Source organism: Babylonia areolata, chromosome 23 (genome assembly GCF_041734735.1).
Source record: "Babylonia areolata isolate BAREFJ2019XMU chromosome 23, ASM4173473v1, whole genome shotgun sequence".
NCBI classification, from domain to species: Eukaryota; Metazoa; Mollusca; class Gastropoda; order Neogastropoda; family Buccinidae; genus Babylonia; species Babylonia areolata.
In genome coordinates this window covers 1,747,625-1,767,798 of record NC_134898.1, presented here as the reverse complement: position 1 = coordinate 1,767,798, position 20,174 = coordinate 1,747,625, and the positions used below count along the sequence as shown (strand labels likewise).

The window sequence follows — 20,174 nt, the reverse complement described above, 5'->3', positions numbered from 1 at the left end:
AACTGAAGCAAGGATAATCAAATGTTTCTTTCGTCAATTATTTCAAAAGTAATTTCCGTTAAGAAAAACTAGCTTTTTCCCTCCGAAATCCTTGTTTTGTATTCTTCTCCTCTTACTGAAGTCTGATGCATTTGTCATGAATCATAATTATCTGTTGCAAAGGCAGCGAGGCAAATGAAGTGAAATTGTGTCTGTTGTTGGTGACTGGTTTCACGTGGTTCCTGTTCACAGGAGGAAGGTGGCAGAATGGTTAAGACGCTCAGCTGCCAATACAGAGAGTCCGTGAGGGTGTGGGTTCGAATCCCGCTCTCGCCCTTTCTCCTAAGTTTGACTGGAAAATCAAACTGAGCGTCTAGTCTTTCGGATGAGACGAAAAACCGAGGTCCCGTGTGCAGCACGCACTTGGCGCACTGAAAAAGAACCCATGGCAACGAGAGTGTTGTCCTCTGGCGAAATTACGTAAAATGAAATCCACTTTCATAGGTACACAAATATGTAAGCATGCACTCAAGGCCTGACTAAGCGCGTTGGGTTATGCTGCTGGTCAGGCATCTGCTCAACAGATGTGGTGTAGCGTGTATGGATTTGTCCGAACGCAGTGACACCTCCTTGAGAAAGTGAAACTGAAAACCTGTTCATGGTCATTTCCTTCACACGATGTTTCCCTCTGTGTTGAAGGGAAAGCAGTTTAGTTCTCACACACCTCACTGCGTTGTATGTGTAACATGTCTCCAGTTGTGTATCAGAACTAAAGGCTCCGGGACGTAGGACTATAGCATGGATGGTTGGTTGACAAGAGGATGGCGATCAGCAAGCTTGCCGCTGGTGTTCTTGCGATTATCTGGCAGCCAAACTGATTGCAGTACTTTGTCTCCATCCTACCCCATGCAAATACATGGTTTTGTTTTCAGGGAAAGCATCATTTTATAGTGTTGTGCTTTTGTTAAGTTTCGCTGTTGTTTGTTGTTCTTTTCTCTTGTTGTGTTTGAAGTATTTGCTCAGAACGTTTGGGTGTTGTTCTTTTCCGCCAAAATCTGTGTTGTACAGATTTAAGTCACTCAGTACGGCCAGTCCTCTCTTTTCCTCTACACAGACCCCTCGGATGTCCAGTGGGTGTCTGAATGACCCAACCTTTAGCTTCCGTCGTCAGAACTGTGGTATTCTTTGTCAACAATCACCTCTTCAGTATAAGAGCGTTCCGCTTGCAATATTTTGATGATGGTAATTGGGATGAAACGCTGTTAACGTCGTCTCTTTCGCCGTTCGTATGGAGAGAGTTAACCCTTGGATGTCGTTGGGCACGGGAACAACACACAGACAAATAAGCAAAAATAGAAACCATGCTCTGTCGAAGAATATTACATTGAATTGTGATGTATTGTATTGTATGGTGATGCATTGTATTGTATTGTGATGCATTGTATTGTATTGTGATGTATTGTATTGTATGACGACATATTTCTCCTGTGTAAAGCCCGGGCTGCTGTTCTCGGATGGAGTGTGTCGTCACGGTGTAGCGCCACCTACATGTTTGTGTTCTTTTTTTTTCTTCTCGGTCTGTAAATATATTTGTTTTACTGTAGGAGTGGGTTTTTTTCTTTTTCTTTCTCTGTCTGTCTCTCTCTCTCTCTCTCTCTCTCTCTCTCTCTCTCTCTCTCTGTCTCTCTCTGCTTTTTTTGTTTGTTTTTGTTTTTTTGTTTTTTTTGTTTTGTTTTTGTTTTGTGTTTTGATTTTTGCTAAGGAATTTAGCCAGGGACATCCAAGTCAGAAGTTTTTTTGTTTTATTATCGAAGTGGGTTATTTCTTCGGAATTTTGACAGGAAGAGCAAAAAAACCAACAACAAATAAATATTACCATTCCGACGGAAAAATCATACCTGCACTGCATGGTGCCTGTGGTTCCAGGTTCGAGTCCCATGATCATTATATGGACCGGGACTTTTTCCATCCCCCTCCCGTGCACTCGACCCTGGGTGATGGTCTGGGTGCTAGTGAATCGGGCGAGACGATAAACCCAAGTCATACATGATGGTGGAGTGATGGCCTAGAGATAACACGTCCGCCTAGGAAGCCAGAGAATCTGAGCGCGCTGGTTCGAATCACGGCTCAGCCGCAGATATTTTCTCCCCCTCCACTAGACCTTGAGTGGTGGTCTGGACGCTAGTCATTCCGATGAGACGATAAACCGAGGTCCCGTGTGCAGCATCCACTTAGCGCACGTAAAAGAACCCACGGCAACAAAAGGGTCGTCGCTGGCAAAATTCAATAGAAAAATCCACTTCGATAGGAAAAACAAATAAAATTGCACGCAGGAAAAAATGAAAAAAAAAAGAAAAAAAAAGGTGGCGCTGTAGTGTAGCGACGCGCTGTCCCTGGGGAGAGCAGCCTGAAATTTGACACAGAGAAATCTGTTGTGAGAAAAAAGAGACAAGCAATACAAATACAAACATGCAGCTCGGACTTGGCGCTTGTAAAAGAATCTGCGGCAACAAAACGGGGTTGCCCGTGGCAACATTCTGTAGAAAAGGCTACCTTGATAGTGAAAAAAACACACACACACACACACCAAGAAATACAATGTTGCAGTCAGGTGGCACTGTACTGTGGCGAGGGGAGCATCGCGGGCTCCAGACAGAGAAATGGGTTGTGACACGACGTGATACAATACGATACAACAGCTGACAAAAACTAACGGCACTGTGTCATAACGACTTTCTCAACAGCCAGACGATGCATGTCCTCTGTCCGGCCAGGACTGTCAAGGGGGAGGGGGGGGGGGGGGCGGGGGGGGGGGGTTATTTATCACATATGTTTTGGGGGCCAGGTTGGCGTTGGCTGGTTGGGGGGGTTGGGTTTTATGACGTTATTATTGTGTGGTTGGTTTTTGGATACGCAGAAGGCAAAACGCGTTTGACCACATTTCTACACGAAGAATACAGGAGGGAACAACAAGTGGACAAACGGGGAAATAAAACATGATCACGTGACGTTGTAAAGGGGGAGGTGGGGGGGGGGGGGGGGAGGGGGGGGGGGGGGGGAGGTGAATTATGAACCTGGCGCTCGTTCTTCATGTCTTTTTCCCACAAAGTGTGAGGTTTGGGGAGTTGGGGTGTGTGTGTGTGTGTGGGTGGGTGGGGTGGGGGTGTGAGGGGGTATGGTGAGGGTGACGTGGGGGGGGAGATGTGGATGTGGTGAGGATGTTGTGGGAGGAGGAGTTAGTTGGAGGGAGGGGTGGGGTGTGGTGAGGGTGACGTGGGGGGGGAGATGTGGGTGTGGTGAGGGTGTTGTGGGAGGAGGAGTTAGTTGGAGGGAGGGGTGGGGTGTGTGGGGGTGTGGTGAGGCTGGGTTGAGGTAGAGGGTAGGTTAGGGTAAGGAAAGGAGGGAAGGGGGTGCCAGATTATCTTCTTCGCTGTTTGTTTTTATCTCTTCGTTCATGTCTGTCTGTGTGTATCTCTGTCTCTGTCTCTCTCTCTGTCTCTGTGTCTCTCTCTGTCTCTGTGTCTCTCTCTGCCTCTGTGTCTCTCTGTGTCTCTGTGTCTCTGTGTCTCTCTCTGTCTCTCTCTCTCTGTCTCTCTGTCTCTCTCTCTGTCCCTCTCTCTCTCTCTCTGCCTCTCTCTCTCTCTCTTTACCTCTGTGTGTGTGTGTGTCCCTGTCTCTCTCTCTCTCTGTCTCTCCGTGTCTCTCTCTCTCTCTCTGTCTCTCTCTCTCTCTGTCTCTCTCTCTCTCTCCCTCTGTCCCTGTCTCTCTTCCCTCCTCTCTCTCTTTCTCACATGCACACGCAAGCACACATGCTTAATGAACACACACGCACACTCACACACACATACACAGTACACACTCACACACACACACACACACACACACACACACACACGTGCGCGCGCGCGCGCACCCACACAAGAGCACACAGAGACTCAGAGAAGGCGGGGGGGGGAGAAGGAGGGGGGGGCGTAAAGAAAGAAAAGGAAAAGCAACAAGAGAAGAGAGGCAACAGTTAATCAGTGGCGATGCATTACTCTTGGTGGAGACTGCCGGCCAGGGAGGCCCAAGTCATCTGTTTCCTGTCAGGTGATGTGCACCCTGACTGCACACTGCTTCACACCTCCACGACACGGGCCTCGTCCCGCTCACATGTGACACCTCAGTGTGCCGCTCACCCAAGTACAGTGTACCCTACACAAACAAGCATGCGCGCGCGCATAACCGCACCGCACGCACGCACGAGCACACACACGCGCGCGCACACACACATACAGACACACACCGACACTCACACCCCCCTCCACACACACACACATCAGTCCGATTTATCTTGCCGGCTGGCGTGCCAGTCACTGAAAAAAAAAAATGTTGGGGGTTGGGGGGTGGGGGGGGGGGACGGGGAGCGGGGGCCCGGGGGCAGGGAGGAAGGAAGAATTGTCTGAGTGGTCATGATGTTGGTAGAATCGTCATGTGTCTGCGTGCAGCTTCTTCAGCCTGTGTCACGTCGAGTGTATCACATCAGCAATGATGATAATGATAATGATAACAGCAATTATGATAATAATAGTGATGATTAAACCAAAAACAAAAAACAAACAAAAAAAGAAAGGGAGGCAACTCATCATCTTCCTAGCGAAGAACACACCTCACCATGCTGACGCCACGTGGTCAGGTGCTGTGCTGACGTCACAACAGCTGTACCACGCTGACGTCATTGTGGGGGGGGGGGTTGAGTTGATGTGCGTGACGTCAGCGTGTCTGTGACGTGTTTTCAGTGACGCAGCGCGACGAAGCGGACGTGGTGACGGCAGACAGCCCCGCGGACCCCAGCCTTCAGCACCACCACCAGCAGCAGCAGCAGCACCACAAGCACCGGCACCCCCAGCAGCACGGACCCCCGGACAGCCGCCAGGACCCGGGGGGTGTGCCCCCCCTGGAGGAGGAGGACGAGTGCTGTGCCTGTGGACACGCCATGTACTCCGTCACCTTCCAGGGGCTCTGGTCCCGCCACACACACCCCAAACAGTTCCCTGACGCCAACTGTGAGTGTGCTGGGGGTGGGGATAGGCATTGGTGGTTTTGGGTAGGGGACGGAGGATTCGAACTGGGACTGGGGGTGGGGAGGACGGGTGGATTTGGGTAGAGTACGAGGGACTAGGATTGGGATAGGAAGAGGGGGGTATTCCGTCACCTTCCAGGGGGTGTGGTCCCGGCACACACACCCCAAACAGTTCCCTGAGGCCAACTGTGAATGACTGTTGTCTGGTTCGTGTTGGGGGTGGGGGTGGGTAGGATTTGGAGGTTGGGGAATTTGGGTAGGGGATGGGGGATTTGGTTGGGGGCGGGGGGCTGGGGGGTGGATATTCCGTCTCCTTCCAGAAGCTTTGATCCCAACACACACACACACACACACACACACACACACACACACACCAAGCAGTTCCCTGACGCCAACTGTGAGTTGGTTGTTGTCTGGTTGGGGGAGGGGGGGGGTGTAGGTAAGAGTTTCGGGATGTAAACAGGTACCCACCCCGAAACAGATCCCTGATGCCAGCTGTGGTGTGTAGTTAGGTGGAGGGTGGGGGTGGGTAGGGGATGACCTTGTCTGTGGGTCGCGATGTCCTTTCCCTATGGAAGACGATATTTCGCAGTGGGTGACTCTGATGTCATTTTGCTGTGGGTAACTATGATGTCATTTTGCTGTAGATGACTGTGATGTCATTTGACAGTGGGTAAATATGATGTCATTTAGCAGTGGGTAACTATGTCATTTCGTTGTGGATGACGATGTCATTTAACAGTGGGTAACTATGATGTCATTTTGTTGTGGATGACGATGTCATTTCGTTGTGGATGACGATGTCATTTAACAGTGGGGAACTATGATGTCATTTTGTTGTGGATGACGATGTCATTTCGTTGTGGATGATGATGTCATTTAGCAGTGGGTAACTATGATGTCATTTAGCAGTGGGTAACTATGATGTCATTTTGTTGTGGATGACGATGCCATTTAGCTGTGGATAATGAGTCATTTAGCTGTGGATGATGATGTCATTTTGCTGTGGATGATGATGTCATTTAGCTGTGGATGATGATGTCATTTTGCTGTGGGTAACTATGATGTCATTTTGCTGTGGATGACGATGTCATTTCGTTGTGGATGATGGTGTCCTTTTGATACGGATGACTATAGTAGTTGTGTGTGTGTGTGTGTGTGTGTGTGTGTGTGTGTGTGTGTGTGCAGTCGGGTACCTGCTGCACTGGTCCAACGTGGTGGGGTCCACACACAGCACTGACTACCGGATCTGGCAGTACGACCACTACGCCTCGCGGGCCGTCAAGGAGGTGTGCGAGTTCGGGTCTTCCCGATCCCTGGAGAACGAGATGAAGGAGAACGTGAGTACACTGTCGTGCCGTGTCGTGTCGTGTCGTGTCGTGTCGTGTCGTGGTGTATGAGAACGAGATGAAAGAGAACGTGACTACACTGCCTGCCTGTGTAGGGTTGTGATGTGCAGGGTTGTGATGTGTAGGGTTGTGTCGTGGTGTGGTGTGTCGCCTCGTATGAGAACGAGATGAAGGAGAACGTGAGTACACTGCCTGCCTGTGTAGGGTTGTGATGTGTAGGGTTGTGTCGTGGTGTGGTGTGTCGCCTCGTATGAGAACGAGATGAAGGAGAACGTGACTACACTGCCTGCCTGTGTAGGGTTGTGATGTGTAGGGTTGTGTCGTGGTGTGGTGTGTCGCCTCGTATGAGAACGAGATGAAGGAGAACGTGAGTGGGTAGCGTGGTTGTGGTGCGTTGTGTTGCGTTGTGCTGCGTTGCGTTGTGTTGTGCTGCGTTGCGTTGTATTGTATTGTGTTATGTTGTGTTGTATTGTTTTGTGTTGTGTTGCGTTGCGTTGTGTTGTGTCGTGTTGTGTTGCGTTGTATTGTGTTGTGTTGTGTTGCGTTGCGTTGTGTTGTGTCGTGTTGTGTTGCGTTGTATTGTATTGTGTTTTGTTGTGTTGTATTGTTTTGTGTTGTGTTGCGTTGCGTTGTGTTGTGTCGTGTTGCGTTGCGTTGTATTGTATTGTGTTATGTTGTGTTGTATTGTTTTGTGTTGTGTTGCGTTGCGTTGTGTTGTGTCGTGTTGCGTTGCGTTGTATTGTATTGTGTTATGTTGTGTTGTATTGTTTTGTGTTGTGTTGCGTTGCGTTGTGTTGTGTTGCGTTGCGTTGCGTTGTATTGTATTGTATTGTGTTATGTTGTGTTGTATTGTTTTGTGTTTTATTGCGTTGTGTTGTGTCGTGTCGAGCAGCGCCGGTGTAGGGGTTTTTTTTCTGTACAAGTGCATTGTTTTACTACATCTTTCTACAGAAGTTTGCCTGCGACAACCATGTAGTTACCATAGGTTCTTTTACGTGCGCAATGAACGTGCTGCACACAGGACCTATCGTTTCACCTAAGATATGTTTCATAGATATAGAATACAGGGTAGCCCAAGGTGGTTTTATCTGACAGCGTCTCCACTTGGATAACTTCAGAAAACAACCAACAACAAAAAAAAACCCCGAAAATAACGACTATAATTTTCACCTACAACTTCCATAAAGAAGAATGTTTTTACTTGTGTTCAGAGCCACTGACTCCACGAGTTGAAGGGGAGTGGTGGGGTGGGGGGGGGGATATATCAGGAGACTTTTATCCACTGTCTATCTGTTACAGACAACAATCATTTCACAGCTGACAACAATGGCATCGCAGTGACATTACACCCACAGCAACAACAACAAACCAACAATAAAAGCAACAAACAAGCAGCCAACACACACACACACACACACACACACACACACACACACACACACACAACACACACACACACACACAACACACACACACACACAACACACACAGATACACACACACACACACACACACACAACACACACACATACACACACACACACACACACACACACACACACACACACACACACAGATACACACACACACACACACACACACACACACACACACACACACACACACACACACACACACACACACACACACACACACACACACAGATGTACACAGCTATCATCACGAAGCAAACAAGCCGAGACATGTTTCTTTGAGGAAACCCTGTCGGGTTCCATGACAATGTTGTACATGTCATGAAACTGGTGCACTGCACGAAAGACATTCAGCAGCATGCTGACGATCAGTTACCAGGACCACACCAACTGCAGTGCCTGTTGAGAGAGGTGTTTGGAAAATAGGAAACGTGTATGTTTAGCGACATACAGAAGCTTTAGTATTGTTCATTGCATGCATGCTAGAAAAGAGTGGGCATTTCTCCCAGAGGTCGATAAAAGGTATTCACAAAAAGACTTTGTTGTTGGATGCACGCTAGAAGGCAGTGTGTACTTCTCCCAAATATCGATGAGAGGTCTATTCACAAAAAAGATTTTACAAATCAGTTGACTCAGGTGGTGCGAAAAGTTATCCATCCCGGAATTATCAGTGACCAGGTGAAGTGTGCGACAGGTGTAGACTGGTCACTGAGCGGTGACGTCTTCTGACCAAACTGCACCCCCCGCCCCCCACTCCTCCCTCCCTCACCACCTCCACCCCTCCTCCCCCCCTCCTCCCCCCCCCCCTTCACCACCTCCCTCCCCCCCCCTCTCCCTGCAGGCTCAGTGTCGGTGTGGAAGACACTCTCCTGTTTCCAGTTCACCTATTCCTGTTTCGCTTATTCCCTGTTGGCCTTGAACTGAACTGGTGATCCCGACTGGCCTTGAACTAAACTGGTGATCCCTGTTGGCCTTTAACTAAATTGGTGATCCCTTGAACTGAACTGGTGATCCCTGTTGGCCTTGAACTAAATTGGTGATGCCGACTGGCCTTGAACTGAACTAGTGATCCCTGTTGGCCTTGAACTGAACTGGTGATCCCTGTTGGCCTTGAACTGAACTGGTGATCCCTGTTGGCCTTGAACTAAACTGGTGATCCCTTGAACTGAACTGGTGATCCCTGTTGGCCTTGAACTGAACTGGTGATCCCTGTTGGCCTTGAACTAAACTGGTGATCCCTGTTGGCCTTGAACTAAACTGGTGATCCCTGTTGGCCTTGAACTAAACTGGTGATCCCTGTTGGCCTTGAACTAATTGGTGATCCCTGTTGGCCTTGAACTAAATTGGTGACCCCTGTTGGCCTTGAACTGAACTGGTGACCCCGACTGGCCTTGAACTGAACTGGTGATCCCTGTTGGCCTTGAACTGAACTGGTGATCCCTGTTGGCCTTGAACTAAACTGGTGAACCCTCTGGGCCATGAACTGAACTGGTGATCCCTGTTGGCCTTGAACTGAACTGGTGATCCCTGTTGGCCTTGAACTGAACTGGTTATCCCTGTTGGCCATGAACTGAACTGGTGATCCCTCTGGGCCATGAACTGAACTGGTGATCCCGACTGGCCATGAATTGAACTGGTGATCTCTGTTGGCCATGAACTGAACTGGTGATCCCTGTTGGCCTTGAACTGAACTGGTGATCCCTGTTGGCCTTGAACTGAACTGGTGATCACTGTTGGCCATGAACTGAACTGGTGATCCCTGTTGGCCTTGAACTGAACTGGTGATCCCTGTTGGCCTTGAACTAAACTGGTGATCCCTTGAACTGAACTGGTGATCCCTGTTGGCCTTGAACTAAACTGGTGATCCCTGTTGGCCTTGAAATGAACTGGTGATCCCTGTTGGCCTTGAACTGAACTGGTGATCCCTGTTGGCCTTGAACTGAACTGGTGATCCCTGTTGGCCTTGAACTGAACTGGTGATCCCTATAGCCTGTTCCCAGCTCCACTATATTCTCCAAAAGACTTCAGTCGCTGTTTGACTTTACAGAGAATGTGAACATGTTTCAGAAAACAATCTGGAATACACCTTGCACGCACACACGCACGTTCCATTCAGTGTGTGTCTGTGTGGCAGCATCATATTTAAAAACTGTACTTGTTGCTCAGTCAAAAAAAAAAAACAAAAAGAAAAAAGGAGATAAACCTGTGCTCCAGTATATACAGTTTTCAGCAACTCCAAACGCTCAATTTGAGAGGTAGAGGCACAGAAAGACAAGACAGAGACAGACAGAGAGAGAGAGACAGAGAGAGAACAGACGAAATGGGGAATGGCGGGCAGATCGCACCACCGAAGCGTGGGAAGCGAGAATAGTGGAATCCGATCTGCTCAGTCTCGACAAATGAGAAATCAGAATTTTCTCTCGCCCTGTCCCAACATCATGGCTGAATAAATGAATTGCTGTTGTTGTTGTTTTTTTAACCACGCCCACACATCAGTCGTCTGGACCTGAAGGCTAAAGGTTAAAGGTCACACAGCCTTTAACGAACATCGGAGCACTGAACTCTAGGGCTGCGTCCAGGGCTCAGAGCGGGAAGGCGGGGCCCAGTCCTCTCCTTCCGTCCCTATAACCTTCCCCAACCGAAGTACCCGTTCACACCTGGGTGGAGTGAGAAAAATCGGAGTAAAGTCCCTTTCCCCAGGACACAACACCATGCCGAAACGGGGCCTCGAACCCTGATCACAGGTGAACACAGGGTCGGAAGTCCTTAACCCCTGGCCCTCAGAACTATGGAGATCAGCCAGACTGACGGACACACGCACCCCTCCTGTCCCTCCGCCCCCCCACCCCCTCCTTCCCCCAAGGGCCACAACTACAGGCAATACTTTCCCTCATTTATCTCCCTCGGCTTATCACCCCCCACCCCCCACCCCACCCCCCTTCCCCTCCCTTCCTCCCCTCTGATCTGCGGACATAGCTATGGTCACAACAGGTACCCCCCCCCCCCCTCCGACACGACGGAGGGGTGTGAATGGAATTCCTGTCCCATGGAAGGCCGTGACTGGACGTGAGGTGTGTGGAGGGTTTGTCACAGGCCTCGTCCTCACAGCTGGGGGCGGTGCAGAGGGCGCCACCAGAAGGGCACTCAGGCTGGAGTGTGGTGGACAGCAGTTAGGGCAAGCTGGGTAATCGGCGTGCAGTGTGAGCGTGTTGGTCCCAGGTCCCGCCACTTTCCGCCGGAGCTGTTAACTGGGGGAGGGGGGGGAGGGGAGAGAACAAGGACTGACCAATCACAGCAGTACGTTCTGTGTCTGTCTGTTGGCCCAGCCGGCCTGACTGCACCTTTTTAGGACTGAGTTAACTCTCTCCATACGAACGGCGAAAGAGACGACGTTAACAGCGTTTGACCCCAATTACCATCATCAAAATATTGCAAGCGGAAGGCTCTTATACTGAAGAGGTGAATGTTGACAAAGAATACCACAATTCTGACGACGGAAGCTAAAGGTTGGGTCATTCAGACACCCACTGGACATCCGAGGGGTCTGTGTAGAGGAGAAGAGAGGACTGGCCGTACTGAGTGAGTTAAAACGGGGTTATCTGTGAGGGACACCCAACAGACACTTGACTTGGCTGAAACAGTAGGTCAGATTATGTAGATAGTGCACTTAGCTTTGCTCAGTCGAAGAAAATGTCTGGCTTTTAAACCAGCTCTCCCTTCCCCTCCCCACATTCCAGTCTTCAGCTTTCTGTTCACATGTATGACAAGTGTTGTCTGTCATCTCAACTTTCTGTTCACATGTATGACAAGTGTTGTCTGTCATCTCTCAGCTTTCTGTTCACATGTATGACAAGTGTTGTCTGTCATCTGTCAACTTTCTGTTCACATGTATGACAAGTGTTGTCTGTCATCTCAACTTTCTGTTCACATGTATGACAAGTGTTGTCTGTCATCTCAACTTTCTGTTCACATGTATGACAAGTGTTGCCTGTTCACATGTATGACAAGTGTTGCCTGTCATCTCTCAGCTTTCTGTTCACATGTTATGACAAGTGTTGTCTGTCATCTCAACTTTCTGTTCACATGTATGACAAGTGTTGCCTGTCATCTCTCTACTTTCTGTTCACATGTATGACAAGTGTTGTCTGTCATCTCTCAACTTTCTGTTCACATGTATGACAAGTGTTGTCTGTCATCTCTCAGCTTTCTGTTCACATGTATGACAAGTGTTGTCTGTCATCTCTCAACTTTCTGTTCACATGTATGACAAGTGTTGTCTGTCATCTCTCAACTTTCTGTTCACATGTATGACAAGTGTTGTCTGTTCACATGTATGACAAGTGTTGTCTGTCATCTCTCAACTTTCTGTTCACATGTATGACAAGTGTTGTCTGTCATCTCAACTTTCTGTTCACATGTATGACAAGTGTTGTCTGTCATCTCAACTTTCTGTTCACATGTATGACAAGTGTTGTCTGTTCACATGTATGACAAGTGTTGTCTGTTCACATGTATGACAAGTGTTGTCTGTCATCTGTCAACTTTCTGTTCACATGTATGACAAGTGTTGTCTGTCATCTGTCAACTTTCTGTTCACATGTATGACAAGTGTTGTCTGTCATCTCAACTTTCTGTTCACATGTATGACAAGTGTTGTCTGTCATCTCAACTTTCTGTTCACATGTATGACAAGTGTTGCCTGTCATCTCTCTACTTTCTGTTCACATGTATGACAAGTGTTGTCTGTCATCTCAACTTTCTGTTCACATGTATGACAAGTGTTGTCTGTCATCTCAACTTTCTGTTCACATGTATGACAAGTGTTGTCTGTCATCTGTCAACTTTCTGTTCACATGTATGACAAGTGTTGTCTGTCATCTCAACTTTCTGTTCACATGTATGACAAGTGTTGTCTGTCATCTCTCAACTTTCTGTTCACATGTATGACAAGTGTTGTCCATCTGTCAACTTTCCGTTCACATGTATACCGATACCTCTGGTGACTCAAAATTTTGATTTTTTTTTGTTAATATTGGTAGTAACGTTATTTCACTTATTTGTCTTTTTTTTTCTTTTATTTCTTTGCTTGCTGTTCATGAATAAGTTCTTTGATGCAAATGATAATATGGTTCATCAGCCGTCATGTTAAAATTCAAGTGCAACATTGTGAGCACAGTGTAAGCTTTAAGCTTGATGTTCCTTTATCGTTGTTTGCATTGTAATCATGTGTACTGTTGAACAATTAAACCTTATTCAAACCAAAAGGGTAGGTGTGAAAGTGGATTACATTCAGTGAAAAAAAAGCAGCATCAAAGTGGATTACTGTAAAAGAAAAACGATGTGAAAGTGGATTATGGTAAATGAAAACAGCAGGTATGGAAGAGGATTATGGAAAATGAAATCAGCAGGTATGGAAGAGGATTACGGAAAATGAAAACAGCAGGTATGGAAGAGGATTATGGAAAATGAAAACAGCAGGTATGGAAGAGGATTATAGTAAATGAAAACAGCAGGTATGGAAGAGGATTACGGAAAATGAAAACAGCAGGTATGGAAGAGGATTACGGAAAATGAAAACAGGTGTGAAAGAGAATTATGGTAAATGAAAACAGCAGGTGTGAAAGTGGATTATGGTAAATGAAAACAGCAGGTATGGAAGAGGATTATGGAAAATGAAATCAGCAGGTATGGAAGAGGATTACGGAAAATGAATAGAGGTGTGAAAGTGGATTATGGTAAAAAATGGAAAAAGTAGGTATGAAAATGGAAATGGTACATGAAGAACTATGGGTATAAAGTGGATCACAGTAAAATAAAAATCAGAAGGTATAAATGTGGGTTGCGGTAAGTAGAAAACAGTAGGTATACCAGTGGAATACGGTGAACAGAAAACAGTAGATATAACAATGGAATACGGTCAATAAGAAACAGTAGATATAGCAGTGGGATACGGTCAATAGAAAACAGTAGATATAACAATGGAATACGGTCAATAGAAAACAGTAGATATAACAATGGAAAACGGTAAACAGAAAACAGTAGATATAACAATGGAATACGGTCAACAGAAAACAGTAGATATAACAATGGAATACGGTGAACAGAAAACAGTAGATATAACAATGGAATACGGTAAACAGAAAACAGTAGATATAACAATGGAAAACGGTAAACAGAAAACAGTAGATATAACAATGGAATACGGTCAATAGAAAACAGTAGATATAACAATGGAAAACGGTAAACAGAAAACAGTAGATATAACAATGGAATACGGTCAATAGAAAACAGTAGATATAACAATGGAATACGGTCAGTAGAAAACAGTAGATATAACAATGAATACAGTAAACAGAAAACAGTAGACACAACAATGGAATACGGTCAGTAGAAAACAGTAGGTATAACAATGGAATACGGTCAATAGAAAACAGTAGATATAACAATGGAATACGGTAAACAGAAAACAGTAGATATAACAATGGAATACAGTAAACAGAAAACAGTAGGTATAACAATGGAATATGGTCAGTAGAAAACAGTAGATATAACAATGGAATACGGTCAATAGAAAACAGTAGATATAACAATGGAATACGGTCAATAGAAAACAGTAGATATAACAATGGAAAACGGTAAACAGAAAACAGTAGATATAACAATGGAATACGGTCAGTAGAAAACAGTAGATATAACAATGAATACAGTAAACAGAAAACAGTAGACACAACAATGGAATACGGTCAGTAGAAAACAGTAGGTATAACAATGGAATACGGTCAATAGAAAACAGTAGGTATAACAATGGAATACGGTCAATAGAAAACAGTAGATATAACAGTGGAATACGGTCAATAGAAAACAGTAGATATAACAATGGAATACGGTCAATAGAAAACAGTAGATAAAACAATGGAATACGGTCAATAGAAAACAGTAGATATAACAATGGAATACGGTAAACAGAAAACAGTAGATATAACAGAGGAATATGGTCAATAGAAAACAGCAGATATAACAGAGGAATATGGTCAATAGAAAACAGCAGATATAACAGAGGAATATGGTCAATAGAAAACAGCAGAAAAAACAATGGAATACGGTCAGTAGAAAACAGTAGATATAACAATGGAATACAGTAAACAGAAAACAGTAGATATAACAGAGGAATATGGTCAATAGAAAACAGCAGATATAACAGAGGAATATGGTCAATAGAAAACAGCAGATATAACAGAGGAATATGGTCAATAGAAAACAGCAGATATAACTGCGGATAACGGTGAATGCACAGCAGTGTTGGACACAGTTCCAGAGTGCTGTGACGCTGACGGGGCAGTGGTGACGGGGAAGCCCCAGAACCCGGGACACTTGCTTGTCACTTGTAAACTGGAACGCGCTGTGATTCCTTCCTTCTTCCTTCCTCACTTGGCATCACCTCCAGTTGTGTGCTTTGACCACGTTCTGGCGTCGCCTGTTGTAGACGCGTCTGCAGAGCGCACGTGCAGATTTGATGATTCCCTGGCGGCTCCCTGAGCACTAAAGCCACGCTGTTACGCCGTGTGCCAGCAGCTTAGTGTCAGAAACTGCCTTCAGTCAACGCTGCCAGACTGTTAGGGAACCGACGACTTGGCAGAAAAAGGTAGTTCTAGGTGGGGTGTAGGGGGGGGGGTGTGGTGGGGGTGTCCTGAGTGGTGGTGGGGTGACAAGGGTCTTGAAAACAAATGAGGCAGTGTATCAGTCAATTAACGGCTACCACTGGCGGGGGGCTCACCTCACCAGTCCCCAGGGTGACGTGCCAAGCGCACACTAAACCAACGGCTTGTTGTAGAAAGAAGAGATTGGCTTCAAAAGCAGTCGCCGTATATAGCCTGCATATCTAGTGCCCGGCAATGCTGACATGCCAAGCACGCCAGAGTCACGGCAGACAGAATGCACTTTCCAAAGCCCTCTGCTGGCAGCGACAGCACAGCCTGCCCCGTAAACCATCCACCTTGTTCTGGGGAACACCTCCTGGGGACTCCGCTGTCCTCGTTTCCACTTGTGGTAGAGAGGGGGAGAGGAGGAGGTGTGTGTGTGTGTGTGGAGGAGGGGTGTAGTGGGGACAAGGAGGTATGTGATTGAAGGAGAGAGAGGGTGGGGGTGTGCCTTATCAACCCCCCCCCCCCTTCACAATGTTGCCCAGGGGCGTTCCGACACGACAGGCGGACAAAAGGCCGGGGGTTGGGGTGGGAGTTGAGGCATTGAGGGAAGTGTTGAGGCATTGAGGGGAGGCGTCAAGTTGCAGGGAAATGAATGGAGCAGGCGTCAAGTAGCGGCCCTCGTCCTGCCAGACCGGCCCTTTTGAGGTCCGGGATTAACGGCCACTCCCACCCGCCTTATCTGCCTGGGGGCCGACCCCCCCCCCCCCCCCCCCCCTCACCCCCCTCACCCCCACGCCCCTCCCGCTTATACACCCCCTCCCTCCCCTCCTTCCTCCACCCATCACGTTCCTGCTGCACCAGCTCTGTTCACAAGAACACTGTTGCTGTTCCTGTCGGACTTTGCCTCACCCGTTACCCACACGTCGGTACAGTTGGTTACCGTGTAACGAACTTAATGGCTTAATAATTATGTCCAATCTAGTCCCTTGATGCTGTTTTTTGTTGGGGGGGGGGGGGTTGCTGTTGTTGTTTTACGCCAGTGACGGAGGCGCCGTGACAGAGTCCTCAGACTTCTGACCCAGTGTTCACCAGTGATCAGGGTTCGAGGCCCCGTTTGGGCACGGTGTTGTGTCCTGGAGAAAGGCGCTTCATTCCTATTTTCCTCACTCCACCCTTAGCTGTATGGGTGAGCAGGTATACCTGACATCGGTCGCATTCCTGTGCCGAGCCCCAGACACAGGGCATGAATTCCCTGCCCGGATGGCAATGAAAGGCTGGGGGACACTTAACCTTCACGGGTATGTTTGAACTGACTGCAAGGATGTGCACAGCGTCAGACAGCAACGCTGGGTTTATCAAACTGTCGTGGAGTCACTGCTGGCTGTGGGAACATGTTGAGCCATGTTGGTGTGAGGCCTTTTGCAGCTCATGAAACAAGTGACTCTGTTTCGTTTAACAGCAAAGAGTGGTAAAGGGACTCTGTTTCGTTTAACAGCAAAGAGTGGTAAAGGTACTGTGTTTCGTTTAACAGCAAAGAGTGGTAAAGGTACTGTGTTTCGTTTAACAGCAAAGAGTGGTAAAGGTACTGTGTTTCGTTTAACAGCAAAGAGTGGTAAAGGTACTGTGTTTCGTTTAACAGCAAAGAGTGGTAAAGGTACTCTGTTTCGTTTAACAGCAAAGAGTGGTAAAGGGACTGTGTTTCGTTTAACAGCAAAGAGTGGTAAAGGTACTGTGTTTCGTTTAACAGCAAAGAGTGGTAAAGGGACTGTGTTTCGTTTAACAGCAAAGAGTGGTAAAGGTACTCTGTTTCGTTTAACAGCAAAGAGTGGTAAAGGGACTGTGTTTCGTTTAACAGCAAAGAGTGGTAAAGGGACTGTGTTTCGTTTAACAGCAAAGAGTGGTAAAGGGACTGTGTTTCGTTTAACAGCAAAGAGTGGTAAAGGTACTCTGTTTCGTTTAACAGCAAAGAGTGGTAAAGGGACTGTGTTTCGTTTAACAGTGAAGAGTGGTAAAGGTACTGTGTTTCGTTTAACAGCAAAGAGTGGTAAAGGTACTGTGTTTCGTTTAACAGCAAAGAGTGGTAAAGGTACTCTGTTTCGTTTAACAGCAAAGAGTGGTAAAGGTACTGTGTTTCGTTTAACAGCAAAGAGTGGTAAAGGTACTCTGTTTCGTTTAACAGCAAAGAGTGGTAAAGGTACTGTGTTTCGTTTAACAGTAAAGGGACTGTGTTTCGTTTAACAGTAAAGAGTGGTAAAGGGACTCTGTTTCGTTTAACAATCAATAAAGAGTGGTAAAGGGACTGTGTTTCGTTTAACAATCAATAAAGAATGGTAAAGGGACTCTGTTTCATTTAACAAACAATGGGACTCTGTTTCGTTTAACAGTAAAGAGTGGTAACTCTCACCGTGTACAATGTACATCACTTCAAGTCAGTGCTGCTTTTGCTACCGATTCAGCTGGCGCTCTCTTAGGAGAGAGTTACCTCTCTTTATTGTTAGTTGATCCTCTGCCCTCAGTATTCCTGCATGTGTTTCGTTGAGAGTAACCTTTAACCTTTTATATTGACCTGGGACTAGTCTTTTTCCTGTTTTGATATGTTGGTGACATGAAGGTTTTTTCTTCTTCTTCTTCTTCTGCGTTCGTGGGCTGTAACTCCCACGTTCACTCGTATGCACACGAGTGGGCTTTTACGTGTATGACCGTTTTTACCCCGCCATGTAGGCAGCCATACTCCGTTTTAGGGGGTGTGCATGCTGGGTATGTTCTTGTTTCCATAATCCACCGAACGCTGACATGGATTACAGGATCTTTAACGTGCGTATTTGATCTTCCGCTTGCATATACACACGAAGGGGGTTCAGGCACTAGCAGGTCTACACATATGTTGACCTGGGAGATCGTAAAAATCTCCACCCTTTACCCACCAGGCGCCGTCACCGTGATTCGAACCCGGGACCCTCAGATTGACAGTCCAACGCTTTAACCACTCGGCTATTGCGCCCGTCGAAGGTTTTTGATATGTTGGTGATATGAAGGTTTCTGATATGTTGGTGATACGAAGGTCCTTTGTTTAATTTTTTTCTTCTTCACTTTGTTTGATTTCTTCTGATGCTGCTGCTTTTGAATGACCCCGTGCAGTTGACTACGCTGAGCAGACACCCTGAGTTGATGTTGATTTGAGCAAACGGTTAATGTCCGTTATAGAGCGCTCCTTTGGCACACAACGCTCACAACAAACAGTGAATGTCACACGGCGCTCCTTTTCTCAGCAAACAGTTTTCTCACAACGAGCGGAACACGTTAAGAGCGCCGCTCCTTCAGCCACACACGCCCAAACGAGCAATGAAAATCACGGAGAGTTCCTTCCTTAACCATCACTTTACGCCACAACGCGCGGAACAAGTTAAACACCCTTCGTGCAAAAACTAACCGGTTTGTTTTTTCCGCTGCATGCATGCAGTAAACGATGGGAGTCGCAAAGGGTTTCTTCAAGATGGAGCACTTCTTACACAACGTAACGGTGAAGGTTACGACAGAGCTCTCCTTCAAACTGCACGCCTTGCAACACTGATGGAAGGTTTGGAGAGCGTTGGCCCATGTTGCCTCACACCTTGAAGGTTTCGGTGTTCAGTGCTGGGGTGTGTATGTCGTGAAGGTTTCGTTGTTCAGTGCTGGGGTCTGTATGTCGTGAAGGTTTCGGTGTTCAGTGCTGGGGTCCGGGTGTTGTGAAGGTTTCGTTGTTCAGTGCTGGGGTCTGTATGTCGTGAAGGTTTCGTTGTTCAGTGCTGGGGTCTGTATGTCGTGAAGGTTTCGTTGTTCAGTGCTGGGGTGTGTATGTCGTGAAGGTTTCGTTGTTCAGTGCTGGGGTCTGTATGTCGTGAAGGTTTCGTTGTTCAGTGCTGGGGTCTGGGTGTTGTGAAGGTTTCCTTGTTCAAAAGATGGAGTCATATGGTTGCCCTGAGCTGTATGTTGAATATCCATGGCGATGGCTTGTTAAGTATACTGGTCAGTTGGTTGTTGTTGATGTGTATAGATCAGTGGGTCGTTGTTGAAGAACACAGTCAGTGGGTCGTTGTAAGAACACAGTCAGTGGGTCGCTGTTGAAGAACACAGTCAGTGGGACGTTGTAAGAACACAGTCAGTGGGTCGCTGTTGAAGAACACAGTCAGTGGGTCGTTGTTGAAGAACACAGTCAGTGGGTCGTTGTTGAAGAACACAGTCAGTGGGTCGTTGTAAGAACACAGTCAGTGGGACGTTGTTGAAGAACACAGTCAGTGGGTCGTTGTAAGAACACAGTCAGTGGGTCGTTGTAAGAACACAGTCAGTGGGTCGTTGTTGAAGAACACAGTCAGTGGGACGTTGTTGAAGAACACAGTCAGTGGGTCGTCGTAAGAACACAGTCAGTGGGTCATTGTAAGAACACAGTCAGTGGGTCGTTGTTGAAGAACACAGTCAGTGGGTCGTTGTAAGAACACAGTCAGTGGGTCGTTGTAAAAACACAGTCAGTGGGTCGTTGTTGAAGAACACAGTCAGTGGGTCGTTGTAAGAACACAGTCAGTGGGTCGTTGTAAGAACACAGTCAGTGGGTCGCTGTTGAAGAACAGTCAGTGGGTCGTTGTTGAAGAACACAGTCAGTGGGTCGTTGTAAGAACACAGTCAGTGGGTCGTTGTAAGAACACAGTCAGTGGGTCGCTGTTGAAGAACAGTC

At 47.0% G+C, this 20,174-nt stretch overlaps 1 protein-coding gene across 4 annotated transcripts in view; it reads left to right on the top strand.

The window, feature by feature from the left end:
* Positions 1-20,174, top strand: part of LOC143298073 (spondin-1-like) — a 325,817-nt gene that overhangs the window by 245,548 nt on the left and 60,095 nt on the right. For all 4 annotated transcript variants that reach the window (XM_076610751.1, XM_076610753.1, XM_076610750.1 and 1 more), the window contains 2 exons: positions 4,758-5,024; positions 6,230-6,381. In XM_076610751.1, coding sequence (XP_076466866.1) covers positions 4,758-5,024; positions 6,230-6,381 — 419 coding nt within the window. The remainder of the gene's footprint in view (positions 1-4,757; positions 5,025-6,229; positions 6,382-20,174) is intronic.